Below are 20109 nucleotides of genomic sequence, written 5' to 3' on the forward strand. Positions count from 1 at the left end.
TACCATGGCTGGGTCAGGCCCACCTTAGACCTCAAAGTGACATCTTTGCTTTTTAACATTTTAAAGAAGTCTTCTGCAGCAGATTTACCCAATGCAATACATCCTTTAATTTCTTAACTGCTGCTTCCATGGGCATTGATTGTGGATCCAAGGAAAATTAAATCCTTGGCAACTTCGATATTTCCTCCATTTATCATGATGTTGCTTATTGGTCCAGTTGTGAGGATTTTTCTTTTCTATATGTTGAAGTGTAATCCATACTGAAGGCTATATAGTCTTTGATCTTCATCAGTAAGTGCTTCAAGTCCTCTTCACTTTCAGCAAGTAAGGTTGTGTCATCTGCACATCGCAGGTTATTAATGAGTTTTCCTCCAATAATGATGCCACATTTTCTTCGTATAGTCCAGCTTCTCGGATTATCTGCTCAGCATACAGATTGAATAGGTCTGGTGAAAGGATACAACCCTGACACACACCTTTCCTGATTTTTAAACCAACCAGTGTCCCCTTGTTCTGTTCGAACGACTGCCCCTTGGTCTAAGTACAGGTTCCTCAAGAGCACAGTTAAATGTTCTGGAATTCCCATTCTTCCCAATGTTATCCATAATTTGTTATGATCCACACAGTCAAATGCCTTTGTATAGCCAATAAAACACAAGTAAACGTCTTTCTGGTATTCTCTGCTTTCGACCAGGATCCGTCTGACATCAGCAATGATATCCTTCATTCCACGTCCTCTTCTGAATCTGGCTTGAATTTCTGGCAGCTTCCTGTCGATGTAGTGCTGCAACTGCTTTTGAATGATCTTCAGCAAAATTTTACTTGTGTGCAGTATTAATGCTACTGTTCAATAATTTCCACATTCATTGGATCACCTTTCTTTGGAATGGACACAACTATGGATCTCTTGCAGTCAGTTGGCCAGGTAGCTGTCTTCCAGATTTCTTCGCGTAGATGAGTGAGCGCTTCCAGCGTTGTATCCATTTGTTGAAACATCTCAATTGGTATTCCCTCAGTTCATGGAGCTGTTTTTCTCCAGTGCTTCAGTGCAGCTTGGACTTCTTCCTTTAATTCCATCAGTTCTGGATCATATGCTACCTCCTGAAATGGCTGAACGTTGACCGATTCTTTTTGATACAGTAAACCTGTGTATTCTTTTGATGCTTCCATCATCTTTTGATGTTTCCTGCATCATTTAATATTTCCCTGTAGAACCCTTCAATATTGCAACTCGAGGCTTGAATTTTTTCTTCAGTTCTTTCAGCTTGAAAAATGCCAAGCACGTTCTTCCCTTTTGGTTTTCTAACTCCAGGTCTTTGCACATTTCATCGTAATACTTTACTTTGCCCTCTCAAGCCACCCTTTGAAATCTTCCATCCAGCTCTTTTACTTCATCATTTCTTCCATTCGCTTTAGCTGCTCTACATTCAAGAGCAAGTTTCAGTGTCTGTTCTGATATCCATTTTGATCTTTCTTTCTTTCCTGTCTTTTTAATGACCTTTTGCTTTCTTCCTATAGGATGTCCTTGATGCCATCCTACAACTCGTCTGGTCTTCAGTTATTAGCGTTCAACGCGTCAAATCTATTCTTGAGGTGGTCTCTAAATTCAGATGGGATGTACCCAAAGTCAAAGTCATACTTTGGCTCTTGTGGACTTGTTTTAACTTTCTTCAGTTTCATCTTAAACTTGATATGAGCAACTGATGGTCTGTTCCACAGTCAGCCCCTGGCCTTGTTCCGACTGATGATACTGAGTTTCTTCATTGTCTCTTTCCACAGATGTAGTGATTTGATTCCTGTGTATTCCACCTGGTGAGGTCCACATGTATAGTCACTGTTTATGTTGTTGAAAGAAGGTTTTTCCAATGACTAGGTTGTTGGACTTGCAAAATTCTATCATGCAATCTCTGGCATCGTTTCTATCACCAAGGCCCTATTTTTCAACTGCTGATCTTTCTTTGTTTCCAACTTTCACATTCCAATCACTAGTAATTATCAATGCTTCTTGATTGCATGTTTGATCAATTTCAGGCTGCAGAAGTTGGTAAAAATCTTCAGTTTCTTCATTTTTTGGCATCAGTGGTTGGTGCATAAATTTGAATAATATTATTAAGTATTATTATATTGACCAGGAATAACTGGTTTTCCTTGTAGGTGTATGGATATTATCCTATCACTGACAGCATTATACTTCAGGATAGATCTTGAAATGCTCTTTTTGACAAAGAATATTATGCCATTCCTCTTCACTTTGTCATTCCTGGCATAGTAGACCGTATGATTGTCCAATTCAGAATGGCCAATACCAGCCCATTTGAGCTCACTAATACCTAAGATATCTATTCTCAAACGTTCCATTTCATTTTTGACAACTCCCAATTTTCTAGATTCATACTTCATACATTCCACATTCTGATTATTAATGGATTAATGGATGTCTGCAGCTCTTCTCATTTTGAATCATATCACATCAGCAAACGGAGGTCCTGAAAGCTTGATTCCATCCACATCATTTAGGTCGACTCTACTTTGAGGAGGCAGCTCTTTCCCAGTCGTGTTTTGAGTGGCTTCCAACCTGAGGGGCTCATCTTCCAGCACTATAACAGACAATGTTTTGCTGTTATTCATAAAGTTTTCACTGGCTAATTTTTTTTTTTTTGGAAGCAGTTTGTCAGATCCTTCTTCCTAGTCTATCTTTGTCTAGAAGCTCTGCTGAAATCTGTCCCTCACAGGTGACACTTCCAGTATTTGAAATATCGATGGCATAGCTTCCAGCATCAGAGCAACATGCAAGCCACCACAGCATATCAAACTGAGAGACAAGTGGTGGGAACCCAAAATGCCTGATGTTAAAAGCCGTTCCTCTACAACCAAACACCTCATGGGACTGGTTCCTTGGTTTGGAGGTTTAGAATCATGGTTTCATAGGATGTCCCAGTTAATTGGCCTGCTAAGGTGTTTAGCACTTCTGTTCTACTTCCTAGTTCATTTCAAAATACCTGGGGTCTTAAATGCTCGCAAGTGGCCATCCAAGGCACAATTGGCCTTTATTCACCTGGAGGAATAGAGGAAGAAGGATACCAGGAACAGAAGGAGGATTTGGAATGTGTGGCTAATTGCCTCCACGGACAACTGCCTCCTTTGCCAGGAGCCCAGAAGAACTGGATGGTGCCCAGCTACATTACTGAACATTTCAATCAAAGAGTCTATAGATGATCAAGAGGGGGACAACTGTAGGGCAGAATTTAAAATTTTCATGGAATCCAGATTTTCTGGAGTCATAGAGGCTGGATAAACCACCAAAACTACTGCCCTGAGATAACCAATCTTTAAACCTTAAACCAAAAATATCCCCTGAAGTCTTCTTAAAACTAGTTTCACTTGACTTGTAAAGAATGTCTGCCTTAAGCACTATGCTCTTTTAAGATCTAAGTGGGATCGAATTGACAACATCAACTCTAACGGTTCAATAGGAACCTTAGGGGGCAGTGAGTTTATGTTAATGGGGAAAGACTCAGAAAAAAGAGGGTGAGAATGGTTGCATAACTCAAATAATAATGTCACTAAACTGTACATGTAGAAACTGTTGAATTGGTGTATGTTTTGCTGTGTATATCCTCAATAACAACAAAAATTAAATAAATTATATATATATATAAGCAATCCCTAAAAAGGTGAAAATTCAATAAACTCTACAATTCCGAGAACAAACCTATCATTAAATTTAGTTTCAGGAGACAAGATTCTCGTGTTTGCTGATCACAGAGCTTGTAATTACACCTTAGTGACAATTCAAAATCAAAATATATATATTTTTAAATATACTGGTTATAAAAGCACCAAGGGGAAAAATTTCCAAGAACAGAGTTGAAACAGCAGCTTATCTTCTGGACACGCCACATACACCCTCCACTCCTGGGTTACATGAACTCTTCCTCTCGTTCCCCCGATTCCTGCCACAGGAGTCTCTTCGGCGACATCTTCCCACAATGGCCACCTGATGCCCCTACGTGACCCTAGGCTTCTTAGGAGCAGGAAGTGCTAACACAGACCCCTCACTGCCAGGCATGCAGGTCACAGAAAAAACACCAGCATCAGAAGTCTGACTCCGGGTGTCCCCAGAACCAGTGGTGACGCCATCACTCACACAATGGCAAAGGTCCCTCTGAGAGGAAGGGTGCCTTTCTGCAGCACCAAGCCTTCCGTCGTACTTGAAGCCTACTTACAGTGTGGGCCTTGCACCACCTGAATCCAAATCATTGGGGAGTGTGGGGGAGGGGATTGGCAAAAGGCCCCCCTAGCCATGTTGCGGGTTTTTCTGGGGTCTAGCTGTGGTATTAGCTAATTAAGTCAGCTGGTCTACATATCCTTAACAGACTGTTTTAGCTTTGTCTAAAATAGGCTTGAGAAGGGGGGAAGATTCTCGAATCCATCCCAGAGACAGGAAAATGGCTGGACTAAAAAAACTCTTGCTTTGGGATCCCAGAGATAAATAAGCACCATTAAACTCATTAGTCAATTCTGATTCAGAGCGACCCTAAGCAACAGAGTAGAGATGCCCCATAGGGTTTCCAAGGCAGTGGTTAAGAGCTGCTAACCAAAAGGTCAGCAGTTCGAATCCACCCGTTGCTCCTTGGAAACCCTATGGGGCAGTTCTACTCTGTCCTATAGGGCCACTGTGAGTCAGAATAGACACGATGGCAAAGGGTTTGGAATCTTTAAGGTAGCAGATCGCGAGGTCTTTCTCCCGCTGGACAGCTGGTGGGTTAGCAGCTGAATGCTTAAACCACTGCACCACCAGGGTGCCTAAGCACTGTTGTGGCATAATTTAAAAGGTAGCCTCTACCTGCTGCCTTCAACAGCACCTTCTTGTCTATGGCAAGTCCCCCATGTCAACCCTCTCTCTCTGTCTCCTGAAAGAGAAGCAACCTCCAGTTTTTCACCGAAAATAATACAGGTCCTTTACCATGACTCAGCCACCTCTGACCAGGCCTGTCCCAAGCTCTGGAGCACAGGCCTCCAGCCCAGGTGGCTGTCCCACCTCACACTGCCATGGCACCTCTCAGCTGTTCCCTGCTATTATACCAAGCAACAGCTAGTGGGAGCCAGCAGACACCTCCACACACACACCAGGATTCGACGCCAGCCAACCCTGTGCTGTCCAAAGGGGCACCTAAGGGGAAATCTGCCCCTGTGGTATTGCCATATTTGAACTTGTCTTTCGTAAGGGACCCACATCCTAGATTTGTCTCTCACCCCCTTGCACTACTTGGCATCCAATCCCAATAAGCTTGTGGGGAAGTCCCGTGGGTGGGGAGGACCCCCCAATAAGAGGAGGAAGTGAAAACAGCTGACGTGATCTTGCCAGAGGCACCATCAAGCCCTCAGTAGGATCTTTCTCACCTACCAAGAAATCGGGATCAGGTATCCCCCAAAGAGGCTGCGGTCAAAATACCCCAGAACATTCTGTAATTTTGATTGTCTTTAAAAACTGTTTGATCTTATCAAACTCCTGCTTTCCCCCTGTGTCTATGACGCCGCTGCTAAACAAAGGGCCAAGAACACATTTATGTCTCCTGGAAACCTCACCCCCTCTCCCATACACAGGGTCCAGGATAAGTGACAGGCGTTCCCAGCCAGTTCAGGGCTAATAGTTCCCCGGACACATCCAATACACTAGAGGATCAGTGTATTTCAAGAGCGGGCTATTTCTGGAACGGTCTGAGGATGAGGCAGAAAAGAAAAACACCTTCACCACTGAAAAGGTCACAGGGGCAGAGGGGCCTGAGGTTTTCGAAAGGAAAGCAAATAGCAAAACTTTAAAATGAGATCTGAGCGCTGATGGACATTAATCCACCTTACTGCCTTAGCTGCACCAACACACTCAGGCAGAGACAGATGGTGCTCGTGGTGACCAGTCGGCTAAGAACCAGACTGCAGCTGACTTCCTGTGGTATTACTTTTACGAGTTTCAATCACGGCTGGAAGCTCCCCATGACCTAGTCTGTTTCTGTGCCTTCATAGCTCAGATCAGGCAGGCAGGTCCTCAGGCCAGACAGACACAAAGGCACCTGGCCAAGTGGTGGCTCAGGCACAGCTAAGAGTGACAGGTGCAGTGTAACTCAGAAACCGTCACTAGTTGGCAGTTCTACTCCAGGCCCTGGGTCTGAAGAAATTCTACGGGTAGAGCTCAGCTTTGGCCAACTCCAGAATCTCCTGGAGTTGAGGCAAAGACGGCACAACTACAGTGAAAATAACAGAAGGTCACATTTTCTTCTCAAACTTAATGAAGACTGTTAGTGCAGCAATTAATCAGTGAAGACAAACGACAAAGTTTTTGTTGCTAAACAGATTGACATGCTAATCCTTTAAAAAAAAAAAAGCCTTGCACAATAATAGTAGCCATGTGTCAGCCACTTTAATATAAAATGCAATCGAAACTCCTCAATTACAAGAGTTCAAAAAACCATAGAAAAACCAATGAGCTTCAATTTTATTACAAGTTTTAAAATCTGGGACAAGTTTAGTTTGTTAAAAATAACCTTATATGCTAATTTCAGCTCAGGGTTCATTTCTTACAACCAAACTAAGAATTACTACAAGTGAACATCAATGCAACAAGTAAAATGTGCAAACCCAAGTCACAAACTTTCTAATAAAGTGAAATCATGGTAAGGGAGATACAAAGCCGAAGAGCAAATGATGCCTCAGTTAAGTCTGAAAGAAAATCCTACCTTCTGCGAGGGCAGAGGAAAAATGTGCAAATAATTCTGCTTCAAAAATTTTGCATATAAATAGAAAATGGTAGTGCCTTTACCACAAATGACATTGCAAAGCCTCAAGATGTTAAATGCAATCCAAGGAGCAACAAATGTTAAATTGGAGCCGAGGTAGTACCTGAGCATTTCATTTCCAGCTATGCAACTAGCAGAACGCACGAATTTTGCGTGTGGAAATCATCTGCAGGCCAGCTCTTTATAAGCAGCATGATTATACAATATAATCATAAAACAATGCAGACGTTTCTGCAGGGTCTCTTTTCAAAGTCACTCCCAAATGCTCTTGAACCTCTCATCAGCAATTACATCTTCACGACCTCATTGATAACCTCTCACGGTTCTCTACCCTCTGCATTGGGAAACATAACCCAAGGAGGTGAGCATCGTTTCCTCCCTCCATGTCCTACAGAAAACAATTTCAGTTTGACCTGTTTAATGTTAATTCGTAGAATTACTTCTGACATAAAATCCAGTCCTGGCCTAAGTGGCAGGGCAGCAACTATTTCCTGGGACTCTGGAAACTCCTGTCATCTCCTTAGTGTGAACTGTTTCCCAGTCACTTCTCCTTCATGCCCAATCCTCCATGAAAAGGCTACCAAGCTCTCTGCAGTAAAAACCGTGGGGAGTCACAGCTGGAAGCTCGACTACTCATCTCTGGCTCCCCCTGCTGGATGCCAAAGCAACAGTGTGTTGCTAAGACTAGCAGAAACAATGATTTACAAATACATTTTTATACAGAGATTTGTTTCATTGAAAACCTGGGACTGCTACAATCTCCCTCTAAAACCTTTTTTCAAGGGCAGGAGGATAGCAATTCTAAAACCAAACCCAAACCCACTGCCATCAAGTCGATTCTGACTCGGAGCAACCCTATAGGACAGGGCAGAACTGCCCCATAGCTTCCAAAGGCCGCCACATCTTTCTCCCGAGGAGCAGCTGGTGGGTTCAAACTGCCGACCTCTGGGTTAGCACCCGAGCGCTTAACTTCTGCGCCACCAGGGCTCCTCAGGAGCAGTTCTAAAGAATCACATTGTATTTCTATAGGAAAAAAATGAGGAATTTATTAACAGTTTTATCAAGAGTAATTTGTAATCAAAAAACAGAAATGATACAAATGCCCCAGAAAGCTGTGTCTTTATTGTCACAGGCATTTCCCCACAAGACGAGAACCTCAGAAAGAAGTCACTTGCTTTGCTTTGAATGAATTAGGAGTCCCCGTATTTGTATTCCTGACGCTTTCTCTTTGAGAAAGTGCGCCAGATAAAATTGTCATGTTTTAAAATAAAATAGTGACTAACTGAAACTCACCTCTCCACACCCTACCTACCCAGTCAATGACAAATCATCATCCGTTCCCTTAAGTCACTGCATATTTCTATTCCGGTATCACTACACTGAGAACTGAAATTTTCAAGGAGGAAAAAAATCATATTACAAATGAGTGAGTGGAGCCCAGCTGAAGCCCTGTCCCTATGATTTCCGGTTTTCTGTCCAATCCACACTGCAGAGATACAAGGATAGCCACCTTTTTCTTTCCCAAGTTTTATTCAAGGACTAATACAAAATATTCCAGGTAAGTGAGTTTTAATCCTCATCTTCTTCCTCTTCTTCATCCTGGTTAATCTGGAAGTAACGTAATTCGTAACTTTCTTTGCTGTTAGCGACCACGCGCAACCAATCACGTAGATTATTCTTCTTCAAATATTTTTTGGTGAGATACTTCAAATACCTGCAGAGAAAGGACACTTGAAAACTACACTAGACAGACTTTGTTCTTGCATTCTGAAACATTTTAACTTTTATAAAGCCCCCATTCAAAATAACTTTTCCACCCTTCATAAAGGGCAACAATATGGCCAATACACAGCCAATGCGTTAACAGGAAGAAATATCGGTTACATTGCCTCTAAATTAGCAATAAAAATGAGAACACAGAAGTAGATGTAACAGTTGTCCATTAAACAATTAACAGCAAAGACCTATAAAATGGCTTTTAGTGACCACTGGAGAAGAGCCACCAAGCTAGTAATCTGGCAGTAAAGCACAACCTTAATACCCTTTATTGAGAGAGAAATCACTGTTTCCAGTGAGCTCCAAGCACTTTACACACATCACCCCACTGATTACATGCCTCCCTGTGAGGTGGTTTGGGTTACTGGAGCTGCTTATGGTTCACTTATGCCATGAGATGCCCTGGATCAGACACGCAGACACCCTGCCCTCACCCTGGCTCTCTGCAGTGAGGGCACTTAGCTCTTTTAATGCATATGCCTAATTGCTGCTTCCGCCTGGACGAGAGCTAAAGTAGTGCCCACAGCAAACTGCTCATTAGAAAATTCGCTCTTTATATGAAAGCAGCAACTGGCCTTCTGTGCCCCACATTCTAACTACACAAAGTTTGTCATCTTGTTTCTTCTCTCACCTGTTTGCTTCCAAGGCCTTGAGGGTTATCTACCTGGGCATCTTCCCAAAGCCATAAAGAGAGGAGGAGATATGCCAGCCAAACCCACTACTGGGCAAATTAACCTTCCCAAGCCTCGGTTTTCCTGAGCATAAAACGGGAACAGTGATTCTTACCATCTCTTCAGATGGTCCTGAGGATTAAAGAGATGCCCATGCAAACCCTGGCATATTAACAAGTACCCAGGTGTTACCATACCAACAAACTCACCCAGCTCCAAGAAATGAGTACTGTTTAACAGTGTTACACCAACAAAGTAATCTTCACAAAGATGTGAAGATCTCAGTTCAAGTCTATCCACTTTTCCCTACATAAAAATAAATTAATTGGTTGTTCCATCCATATTCTACTTTGGTGACATTTTCAGTTCAAAAGTTCAGGTATTTCGAAAGCTTGCATAATAGAATGCTGGGGGGAAAATGAGGTAAAAACCTGCGGAAGCTCAGAGGCAAGCAGAAAAGATTCTAGAATAAAACTACTGCCACAGTTTCCATGGAAAGGAAACCTGTAAGATTAAGACTCCCTCGCTTTCCCTCTGAGTAAGGAACAGAAAACCTGTGAGAACTGAAGACGTGTTAGAAAACACTCTCCTGCTAGGTTGGTAAACTCAGACACGGGCCACAGAAAGGTTATGGAATCTTCTCCAGGGGCCCTGCTAAAACCCAACAAGTTAGGTGTCCTGTATTCCCTGGAGGCCCTCCAATTTCTTCTCTTACTCTACCAGATCTCCTGCCACGCAAATAAATTAACTCAGCCAATCAGACCATGTTCTTTCCTCACATAAGTTTTAAAGTCATCTTTTGACTGATGTGACTAAAACTAAAAGCAATTATAACTAACTTGTCCTAACACACCTTAACAATTCTCACTACTTGATTCAGTATAAATAAAAGCTCTTAAGAATATGCTAAGGCCCAGGACCAGAGCTAGGTATAAACCCATCCATTTCTCCAGTGAAATGTGTTAGCAAAATGTTCAGCTAAGTATTTTAACCTTCTCCTCAAACAACCCTGTAATATAGCGGGACAAATGAATAACTGTCTCCATCCTGAAAGGAAGGAAAATGGGCCCACAGGAATTATGTGGAGCGGCTTCAGCCTAAAACTGACATCTCTGGATTTCTAGTCCCACGCCGTAACAGAACTTAAACCAAACCAAAAAACCAAACCCAATGCTGTCGAGTCGATTCCAACTCATAGCGACCCTACAGGACAGAGAAGAACCGCCCCATAGAGTTTCCAAGGAGCGCCTGGCAGATTTGAACTGCTGACCCTTTTGGTTAGCAGCCGTAGCACTTAACCACTATGCCACCAGGGTTTCCGTAACAGAACTTACAGGAGGAAAAAAAGAAATCGAAGCTCTTCATTGTGACTGAGGCAAAGGAAGCATAATCTTTACTTTTAAGAATACAGTCCCATCAAGTTTAAGCATCTTTACTGCTGGGAATAATTAGCCCATGAAAAACAAAATTAAAGGAAAAAAAAAAAAAACTACCGAAAAGCAAATACTTTTAATTACCACTATAACATCCATTTATCCACTGCCTTTGTACTGGGCACTGTTCCAGAAACCAGCAGACACACCACAAAGCACATTACTCTAAAGGCGGCAGCAACACGGCTGTTCAGGAGTGAGGGCGGGAGTGTGGTAGTGTGATGTAAGCTAGTAACAATCTCCCTTACCTTTTGGAAAAAGGCACCTCAGAGGTTACAGTGATCTTGCTCTTGCTTCGTTCAATGGTTACAACCCCTCCACCAAGATTACCAGCTTTCCCATTAACTTTGATTCTTTCTTGAAGAAACTGCTCCTGTTGAAACCAAATCGAGCAATTAGTGAACAGACAGGTTCACCCATCTCACCAGAATATTTTAACTTCTTCTACTCTTAATACTGAAGAAATATAGTTGTTCTTTAAAAATGTCATTGCTGTTGTTAGTTGCCATGGAGTCAGCTCTGATCTTATGTAGGCCCCGTCCTGCTCCATCTTCATGATCTTTGGCATGTCGTTTGAGCCCAAAGCTGTGGCTATTGTGCCAATCCTTTTCATTGAGGGTCTCCTTCAGTTCTGCTGACCCTCTACTTTACCAAACATGAAGTCCTTTTCTAGGGATGGGTCTTTCCTAGTGACATGTCCGAAATAAGCTAGTCAAAGTCTCTTCAAGCACTCTTCTAAGGAGCATTCTGGTTGCGTTTCGAAGACTGGCTTGTTTGTTCTTCAGGCAGTCCGTGGTATATTCAATATTCTCTGCCATCAGCATGATAGAATGCATCAATTCTTGTCTTCCTTTTTCGTTGTCCAGCCTTCACATGTATGAGGTGATGGAAAAAACCACGCCTTAAGTCAGGTGCACCTTAGTCATCAAAGTGACATCTTCATTTTTTAAAACTTTAAAGGGGCATTTTTTCCTCCATTTATCATGATCTTTATTGATCTATTTAAATACCTAGTATTTTTAAAATAATAGCAAATCTTTAGTATTAATACAAGGTCTGAAATCTAGGAACAGCAGGTAGAAAATGGCAGTATTCCACCTTACTTATATATATTACATAATGTGAACACAACATTCTAACATAATTATACTTGACTGCTTCCACACAAAGTCAAATATGTCTCTACCTGGAAGGCTGGGGGGGTGGGGAGGGAGGTGTCAACATACTGATGCATCAAAGGGTAAAGAGTAGACAGAAAACCCAGGGCCAAACATCTACAAGGGAACAGGCAACTGAAGCTGCAGGGAACTTCTAAATATAAGGAGTACAAAGCACCATCCTCAGCATTATCAGTGCAAGTTATGTTTCTGACCTAGTGGAAGGGGCAAACCCACCCACATAACTGCTCAGGGCCAACGTGCATGGTCCAGCAGAAGAGGCAGCAGCCCAAGAGCCTAGAGAGCAACACTCTGCAAATTCTTCACGTGAGCTCCTCCAAGTCACTCACCTCTGTGAGCTTCAGGGGTTTGTTCAAAAAAAGGAGGAAGTTTTTTGGGGTTCTGTTGTTGCGAGGAATGTTGCAATGCTGTATGAAGACCCTAAGTCCCTTTCAGCTCAAAACTCCTAAAATTCTCTATTTTAAAAATCCAAAACACAAAATGCTAACTGTTGATAGAGTAGTTATTAAATCTACAAGAAACCTTGACTTTTACATCTTAGATTAATAAATGACTCAAGTTTTCTACCCTGAAGAGACTTCTAGGAGGAAAGACAATCACATATATTGATGAGCGTGGGGGGAACAGCATGCAGAGGGAGGCAGAGGCCACCGCAGGGACACCAAACTGAATAGGCCAGAGAAATGCAAGTCACTGGATAGAGAGAATTGACAGAAAAGGATCTAAGCCAACTGCGGGACTTTCTTACAGGACAGGGATGCAGGAGGCATCTAGACAAAGGTATTAAACTACAATAAGCCAAAACAATCAAGATCCATTGCTGTCAAGTCAATTCCCACGCACACACAGCAACCCCACGTGTTATAAAAGCAGAACTGCTCCATTGGGTTTCCTTGGCCACAATCCTTATGGAAGCAGATTACCAGGCCTTTCTTCCACAGTGCCACTGGGTAGGTTTGAACTGGCAACCTTTGGGTTAGCAGTGGAGCACAAACCATTTGTGCCAACCGGGAATCTATAAACTACAACAGGTTACCTGAATTCCACTCTCTATCATTAATGGCCATAAGCAAGCCTTCACTTATTTATTTATTTGGGCAACAGATGAACTTCTGAAAACTGCAGAGTAGAGGTAAAAGTAGGAGACTTAAGCATACAAAGAAGTCTGCCTTCCCCAAGCACGGCTATTAGAGAGCAAAAGAGTAAAATGCTAAACCCAAGTTGCAGAGTTAAAACGTAGCAGTGAGATTATTTAAGTTCTCTAGGTTTAAGTGAAATTGAAGAATATTGGGGAATATGGCCAATGTGGCAAAAGAATCAGTGCAGAGCACGAACTCGAAGAACCAAGCTCCGACTGCAAGTCCGCAAGCAGGAATTTTTAAACTGAACATTGACACCCCAATGCTGATTAAAATGGAAAAGCTCAGGAGATGCTGCCATCTGTCCAATGCTCCCAGCCGAGCAGCCAGGCCCAGAAGTGAGGCCATCCCTGTTAGGAGCCTCAGACCCACACCAAAGTGCAAGGGGGGTGTTGGACCCCATGAACGGTTTGCCTGTTTCTTTGTAACTTTTAAGTAAAATTATTTTAGAAAACTAAAGAAAAGGGGGGAAAGATAATTCTCTAGTTCTTATGTGCCAGGCAACATGCTAAAGGCTTTACAAGCTCGTCTCATTTACTCCTCACAACCCTGTTACACACAAGAGAGAAAAGAACTCTTACAAAAAGATAACTTGACCAAGCTCCTAAATAGCAGAGGCAGAACTGTGGAGTTATCTATAAGCCTGAAAACAGAAATGTGCTCCAGTAGGTTTTCTCAATAGGGCAGCAGTGGTTCAGTGGTAGAATCCTCGCCTTCCATGTGAAAAGCCAATGCACCTCGTGTCTGTCACTGGAAGCTTACATATTGCTGTGATGCTGAACAAGTTTCAGTGGAGCTTCCCAACTAAGAGGAACTAGGAAAGAAGGCCTGGGGATCTACTTCCAAAAACCACCCACTGAAAACCCTATGGATCACAGCAGTCTAATCCACAACAAACCATGGCGATAGCACAGGACCACGTAGCACTTCATCCTGTTGTGCAGGAGGCTGTCATGAGCCAGGCCTGACCTGACAGCAACAACAGGAGGGTTTCTCAACAGTATCTCAGATTTATTACTCTGTAACGGGTGGCATTAACAATCTAACTTACAAAATTGGCTGCATCCATGATTCCGTCTTCTACAGGGTGGGTGCAGTCAAGGGTGAACTTCAAAACCTGCTTCTTTTTTTTGCCCCCTTTCGCCACAAGTTTTTTCTAAGATTAAGAAAACAAACAAAGGGTAACAGAATATGAGGCCCACCAGTCAAAACAAAATTGTTTGTTTCAAACAAAAAGGTCAGGTGTAAATCCCATAGGAATGCAAAACCCATGGAGTTGTATTCCTGTGCTTGTCACCAAGAGCCTTGCTCTGCCCAAGAGTGGCAGACAGATACCAAAGAGGCTCCTCTACAAGGCTTAGGGGCCTTTTGATGGGGAAATCACTCAAGCACTCTTGAGCCATTTGAATTTTCCAGCCTCCCCAACCTCTCTGGGTATAAAGGCCTGTTAGTTTATGAACCACAAGGAAAAAAGATTACCTTTTATGTGCCCTAAAATTTCCAAATAACATTTCAAGGAATACTCAATTATTTTATTCCAGGATTAGTACACAGGCATACAAATGCCTTGCACATCTGAAACAATTTTAATCTGCAATCAGTACTCGCCCTAACTCTCCAGACTCCAGCCGTGAGCATTTCAGCTATTCTCTGAAGCTTGTTTTAACCTGGCTTTTCAGGAGCAGCAACTACAACAGCTCAGTGTTCTAGCTGCTTGTCCACCCTAGTTTGAACAAGTGGCTAAAAACTTAGGTTGCAATTACAACACTGCTTGATTTAACCTATGAATTAATGCATCTAAATCACCAGTGACAGCACACCCTATGATGTCCCAGCTCCTTCACTCTTAGCAAGAAGCTTCTATTAAACTTCTCTACAAATGCATTAAAAATAATTTGTACAACCTACTTACCTGTACCAACACTTTAAAAAGCTTTGCTGAATCTAAACATTAAATACCTCTTTCCAAGAACACATCTTACCGCCTTTCTTATGTTTAAAAGAACTTCACCTAAAGCTTTTAATTGAGTCAGCTTTTCAAACATTTGTTGTTGTTAGGTGCTGTTCCGTCGATTTTCGACTGGTAGCGACCCCATGTGACAGGGTAGAACTGCCCCCATCGGGTTTTCTTGGCTGTAATATTCAAGGGAGCAGTTTGCCAGGTTTTTCTCCGGCGGAGCTGCTCGGTGGGTTCGAATCTCCAAATTTTCGATTAGCAACCCAGCGCTTCAACGTTGCATCAGCAGGGCTTCTTTTCAAACATTGAGCTATTGCAAAAATCACCGATTTTGTTTTTATAACGTCTCTCCCCACTAACAACCAAAAGGGCTGCTTTAAGAGCTAGACCCGGAAATACAAAAATCAGCATGTAAAAGAAATGCCCACAAAGGGCTTGACGCCTCCCATCATAGTTTTAAACCAAAGGTATACAAATGCATACAAGTATTTAACAGCCCACCCAGGCAGAACAAGTAAAGCTACCGCAAACGTTAACGAGGGCGCCCCCAACACCCGGAGAAAGGTAAGCTCCTGGGGCGAACAACACTGGAAAACGACTTTCTTCCAGCACCCCGGCACGACAGCAGCATATTCCATTTCCAGCCAGGCTAAAGGAGATAGGGCATTGGGGACCTTCGCCCTACACCAAAAAGGGTCTGTACAACCGCGCTGAGATACTAATTTCCTCCGAGAACGCTAACTAAAAGGCCTCTCAACCCGGGCCTTCTTTCTGTAATCAGGCCGACCGGAGCATCCTTTTGGGGACCATTTCCACCGAAGCGCGGCTCCCGAGGGTGGCAGGTCCCCTTCTTCCTTTCTGCCCTCCGCTCAGGTAGCCAGCCAGGCCCAGACCCTGGCCGCCTCACGCCGAGCTCCGAGGGCCTGTGAGCAGCCCAGGCCGCAACCTCCGCGCTCCAGGTCCCCGCCAGCCCCAGGCAGGGGCGCGTGCCGGAGCCGCGGCTGCCGAGAGCTCCCGGATCGCCCTCCCGGCCTCAGGCCGCGGCCTCCTCTGCCCACAACGTGGTGGGCCCAGCAACAGCCCTAGCCCGCTCCGGCTGTCCTGCTGCCTCAGCCCCGGCCGGACGCTGCAGAGCGACGTCCCCCAGGAGGCTGGGCAGGAGCCGGGCCCAGCGATGCCCACGTGCCTCTCCCGCGCAGAGGCCTCACGAGGAGCCATACTAACCACTGGTGCCATGGCGGCAGCCGAGGCAGAAAGGGAGTTCGGCGAACTACGCAGACGCAAAGAGCCCGCACCGCGCAGAGCACGCAGAGCCCAGGCAGCACGAATAGCTCGGCCACGCCCCTCGATCGCCGCGGCTTCGCTCGGTTCTGTACGCTCGGAGAGCTATTAGTTTTCCCTAAATGCAAAACACTTCCCTCCTCGGCAGGGAGGGGTTGTAGGGGGAGAAAGGAGGCCGGGTGGCCGGTCCCACTGCAATTGTCAGAGGGGGGGGAAGGCTGTGGACGAGCCCAAAGAGAAATAAAGGGTTCGGCTCTGCTTTTTAAAGTGCTTGGAAAGAAAAATAATAGGGAAATTCACCCAACTGCAAATTATAAACTAATGGAATGCGAATCGAACTCACTAATTTGGTGAGGGGAGGACCTTCTAGCCATGGAGAAATCGAGGAAATCCGAAGTCGTCATAACTCAACCTACTATTGATTTCTTCCTATCTACAACCGCCCAGGTAGGAAGCTCATTCCCAGGAGCTGTGTCTGCCAGTGCCGCCTCTCCTGGCTATAGCTGGACCAGCAGCAGCATCGCCTGGGACTTAATCTCTCCAGTGTGACCCCTCCAAATCCATTGCCATCGAGTCTATTCCGAGTCATAGCGACCCTAGAGGACAGAGTAGAACTGCCCCCCATGGGGTTTCCAAGACGGTAATCTTTAGGGAAGCAGACTGCCATATCTTTCTCCCACGCCAGTGGCTGGTAGATTCGAACCACCAACCTCTGGGTTAGCAGCCGAGCTCTTAATCACTGTACCATCAGGGCTCCTTTAACTTCCCCTACCTTCCCATCTCAAATTCAAACAGTCTGCACTCTCTGATCCTCACCTCCTAGCATTCCAGGTCTTGCCTTCCGGTTTCCATACAGAGACCATTACCTCTCAAACTTGTATGTAGATAGGAATCACCATGACACCTGGTTAAAATGCAGATTCCAACTCAGGGCGGGGTCTCCACTGCCTGAGATGCTGCATTTCTCACAAGTTCCCCGCTGATGCTGAAGCTGCTGGTCCACAGTTTACACCTTGAGTAGTTTACACCTAGACCTACAATCCATTAGATTGTATATAGTTAGGAATTTTATTCCAGGGTCCTTCGTTGTATTCATTCACCTTCCACTCCCTTTACCTGGCTTCATTGTTCTCACCTAGTAAATGCCCAGTTTGGGCTTAGAAATCATTGGAGAAAACCCACACTGACTGCTCTAGGTTTAAACTCAGGACTACTGCGTTGGTTGTCAGCCGTGCTCCCAACCCACCCTGCTATTCTTGACTTTGTGATGCTGGGTTTGGGGCCTCTGCAAACCACAATTCTGCTCTGCCATCTCCCTGGGTTAGATTCTAGATCAATAGGGGCTACAGGGGAAACAGCAAAACTGGAGAAAGAAGATGAGACACATTCTTCCTGCTTGTTCCTGCTGCTGTCTGTGTCACCCACTCTAGCTTCATGCTGCCAGTGGCCATTGGAATATTCCAGAAGCAGCAACTGAATCCAGTTTACAATTATTCCAACCTGCAGAACCAGCCTGACTGCTCCTCCCCCTGGAGACAACAGCCCCAGCCTAGCAGCACCTCCTTCTCCTCTGATGTGAGTTTCAGCTATCCACAGCCCCTCCTTCAAACTTCTACATTTTAATAATGTCACCCAAGGAGTGGTAAAGGTAAAGATGATGCGAGTGGTTTACGCCTGACTACTAATCTAAAGGTTGGTGGTTCGAACCCACCCAGCACTGCTGCGGAAGAAAGCCCTGGTGATCTGCTTCTGTAAAGATTACAGCCAAGAAAACCCTATGGAGCACATCTGCTCTGTAACACATGGGGTCTCCCTGAGTGGCAATCGACTCTACCACAACAGGTTTGACTTTTTTGGTTACGCAGTGGTGACTGTTTCCTGCAGTTGTTCTGTTCTTATTCTACCGCTTAAGTTACCTAGTTAACATCTGTTATGGACAGAATTGTGTCCACCCAAAATGTGTGTTGTAAATCACAATCCCTATATCTGTGGTTATAATCCCGTTTGGGAAGATTTTCTTTGTTATGTTAATAAGGCAATATTAGTGGAGGTTGTGTCTTGCGTCAATCACTTTTGAGATATAAAAGGATCAGATTAGGGAAGCAGAAATGGGGGAAGATAGATGCCACGCCACGTGAACCAAGGAACAAGGACCTTGTCCCAGAACAACAGAGAGAGCCTTCCCCTAGAACTGAACCAGCATCCTGAATTTGGACTTCTAGCCTTCAGAACTGTGAGGGAGTAAATATGTTAAAGCTACCCACTTGTGGTATTTGTGTTATAGCAGCATTAGACGACAAAGACAACATCCTTTGTATTAAATTATCTCGATTAAAAAACTAGTGTCTCCTGCCTGAACCCTGAGTGGTACAACTCCTAACTGAACTCAAGCAAGCCCTCACGGCTGCCTGAATAATCCTCACATCCTCTCCTAGGTGACTATTTCACACCTCTGGGCTAACTACCAGGGCCTCCTCCCCACACTTCCTGCCCAGCGGATGACTTCCATTCCTCTTTTATCAACAACATAGAAGCCATCTGAAGAGAACCTCTCAGACACTCCCACCTCCACATCTAACCACTTAGAAACATCTATTTCCCAGACCCTGCCTTCCCTCCTGTTACTATGAAAGACACGCCCATGCTCCCATCTGAGGCCACCCCCTACACTCAGGCATTGATCTCATACACTTTTGCCTACTTGAATACATCAACAATTCTCACTCCTCTCATGAAGTCATCAATTTATCCTTTCTTTTGGATCATTTCCATCACCACTGAAACATCCTTTAATGTCTCCCACATTAGGAAAAAAAGCAATCCCTTGACCCCCCTACAGTCTCCTTCATCACCATCCCATTTCTCTCTTCTCTGCACAAAACTTCTTGAAAGAGCTGTCTCTGTGCACTATCTCCAATTTCTTTCCTCCCATTTTCTGCTTAACCCACTCTCTCAACAGACTTTTGCCCTCATCTACCAGGACAGCTCTCATCCAGGTCACCAGGCACTGTACCCTGACCAGCTCTCAATCCTGCTCTTCCTACAGCTATTAGCAGCATTCGCCTCATGGGTTCCTACCTCCTCCTGGCAACACTTTCTTACCTGGGCTCCCAGGAGAATGTTCTTTTAGACCACTCCAACATCCCTGGCTGCTGCTCCTCCTCCTTGCTGCTTCCTCATCGTCCCTGAACCTGAAGTGCCCCAGGGTGCAGAGTCCTTCTCATCTTTATCTATCCATGCTCTCTGGCATCTCTCACCTAGGGCGTGCTGCCTTTAACTATGACCCCAAGTCTATGTGTGCAGCCTCTACCTTGGCCCTGAACTCCAGACTCATACGGGCAATGGCCTCCTTGACATCTCTAGTCTCAGGTGTCTAGTAGACCACCCTCACCCTCAAGCCCCCACCCTCACCCTAGGATCCTACCTCCACTTCTTCACCCTCACTGTCAACTCCCTACCCTCACCTGCACCTCCCTACCTTTAATCTTCCTTATTCCTACAAGCCCATGAGCCCACACTTACCCCCTAGATCTCATTCTCACCCTCGCCACCTCCCCATGCATCCCCACCTCTCTGCTCTCCATCCTCATCCCACCCTCACCCCACTCCTCACCTGCGTGCCCTTATCTCTGGTTTTCTTTTCTCTCCTCTACATTTATCCCAACTTCTGGGGCTTTGCACTTGCTGTTCCCTCTGCTTGGAACTTTTCCTGGCTTTTCTTGTGTCTGATCTCTTTGCATCCTTCAGAGTTTCATGCCCCCCTCTGTCCATGGTTGTCTAGTGTGGCCCTCAGCTCCACCCCCTCCCAGCTGCCCTTCATCACATCATTACTTCATAGCATTTAATATAGGTTGTAACTATTATTTGTGGACTTGCTTCA

At 44.6% G+C, this 20109-nt stretch overlaps 1 protein-coding gene across 1 annotated transcript; it reads right to left on the bottom strand.

The window, feature by feature from the left end:
• Positions 1-8305: 8305 nt before the first annotated feature.
• Positions 8306-16289, bottom strand: RPL22 (ribosomal protein L22). Its single transcript, XM_003413495.3, has 4 exons — positions 16173-16289; positions 14043-14147; positions 10923-11047; positions 8306-8508 (listed from the first exon to the last, which is right to left on the bottom strand). The coding sequence occupies exons 1-4, from the start codon at positions 16182-16184 to the stop codon at positions 8364-8366; spliced, it is 387 nt and encodes a 128-aa protein (XP_003413543.1). The 5' UTR covers positions 16185-16289; the 3' UTR covers positions 8306-8363.
• Between the last annotated feature and the right edge of the window lie 3820 nt (positions 16290-20109).

The sequence above is a fragment of the Loxodonta africana genome, chromosome 3 (assembly GCF_030014295.1).
Source record: "Loxodonta africana isolate mLoxAfr1 chromosome 3, mLoxAfr1.hap2, whole genome shotgun sequence".
Classification (NCBI taxonomy): domain Eukaryota; kingdom Metazoa; phylum Chordata; class Mammalia; order Proboscidea; family Elephantidae; genus Loxodonta; species Loxodonta africana.

Excerpts from the sequence above, each read along its gene's own strand:
- RPL22 (XM_003413495.3), bottom strand. Across the intron at positions 11,048-14,042 it reads TCATGGATGCAGCCAATTTT|GAGCAGTTTCTTCAAGAAAG; the intron begins GTAAGTTAGATT and ends TGGTTTCAACAG. Across the intron at positions 8,509-10,922 it reads GAGGTGCCTTTTTCCAAAAG|GTATTTGAAGTATCTCACCA; the intron begins GTAAGGGAGATT and ends CTTTCTCTGCAG.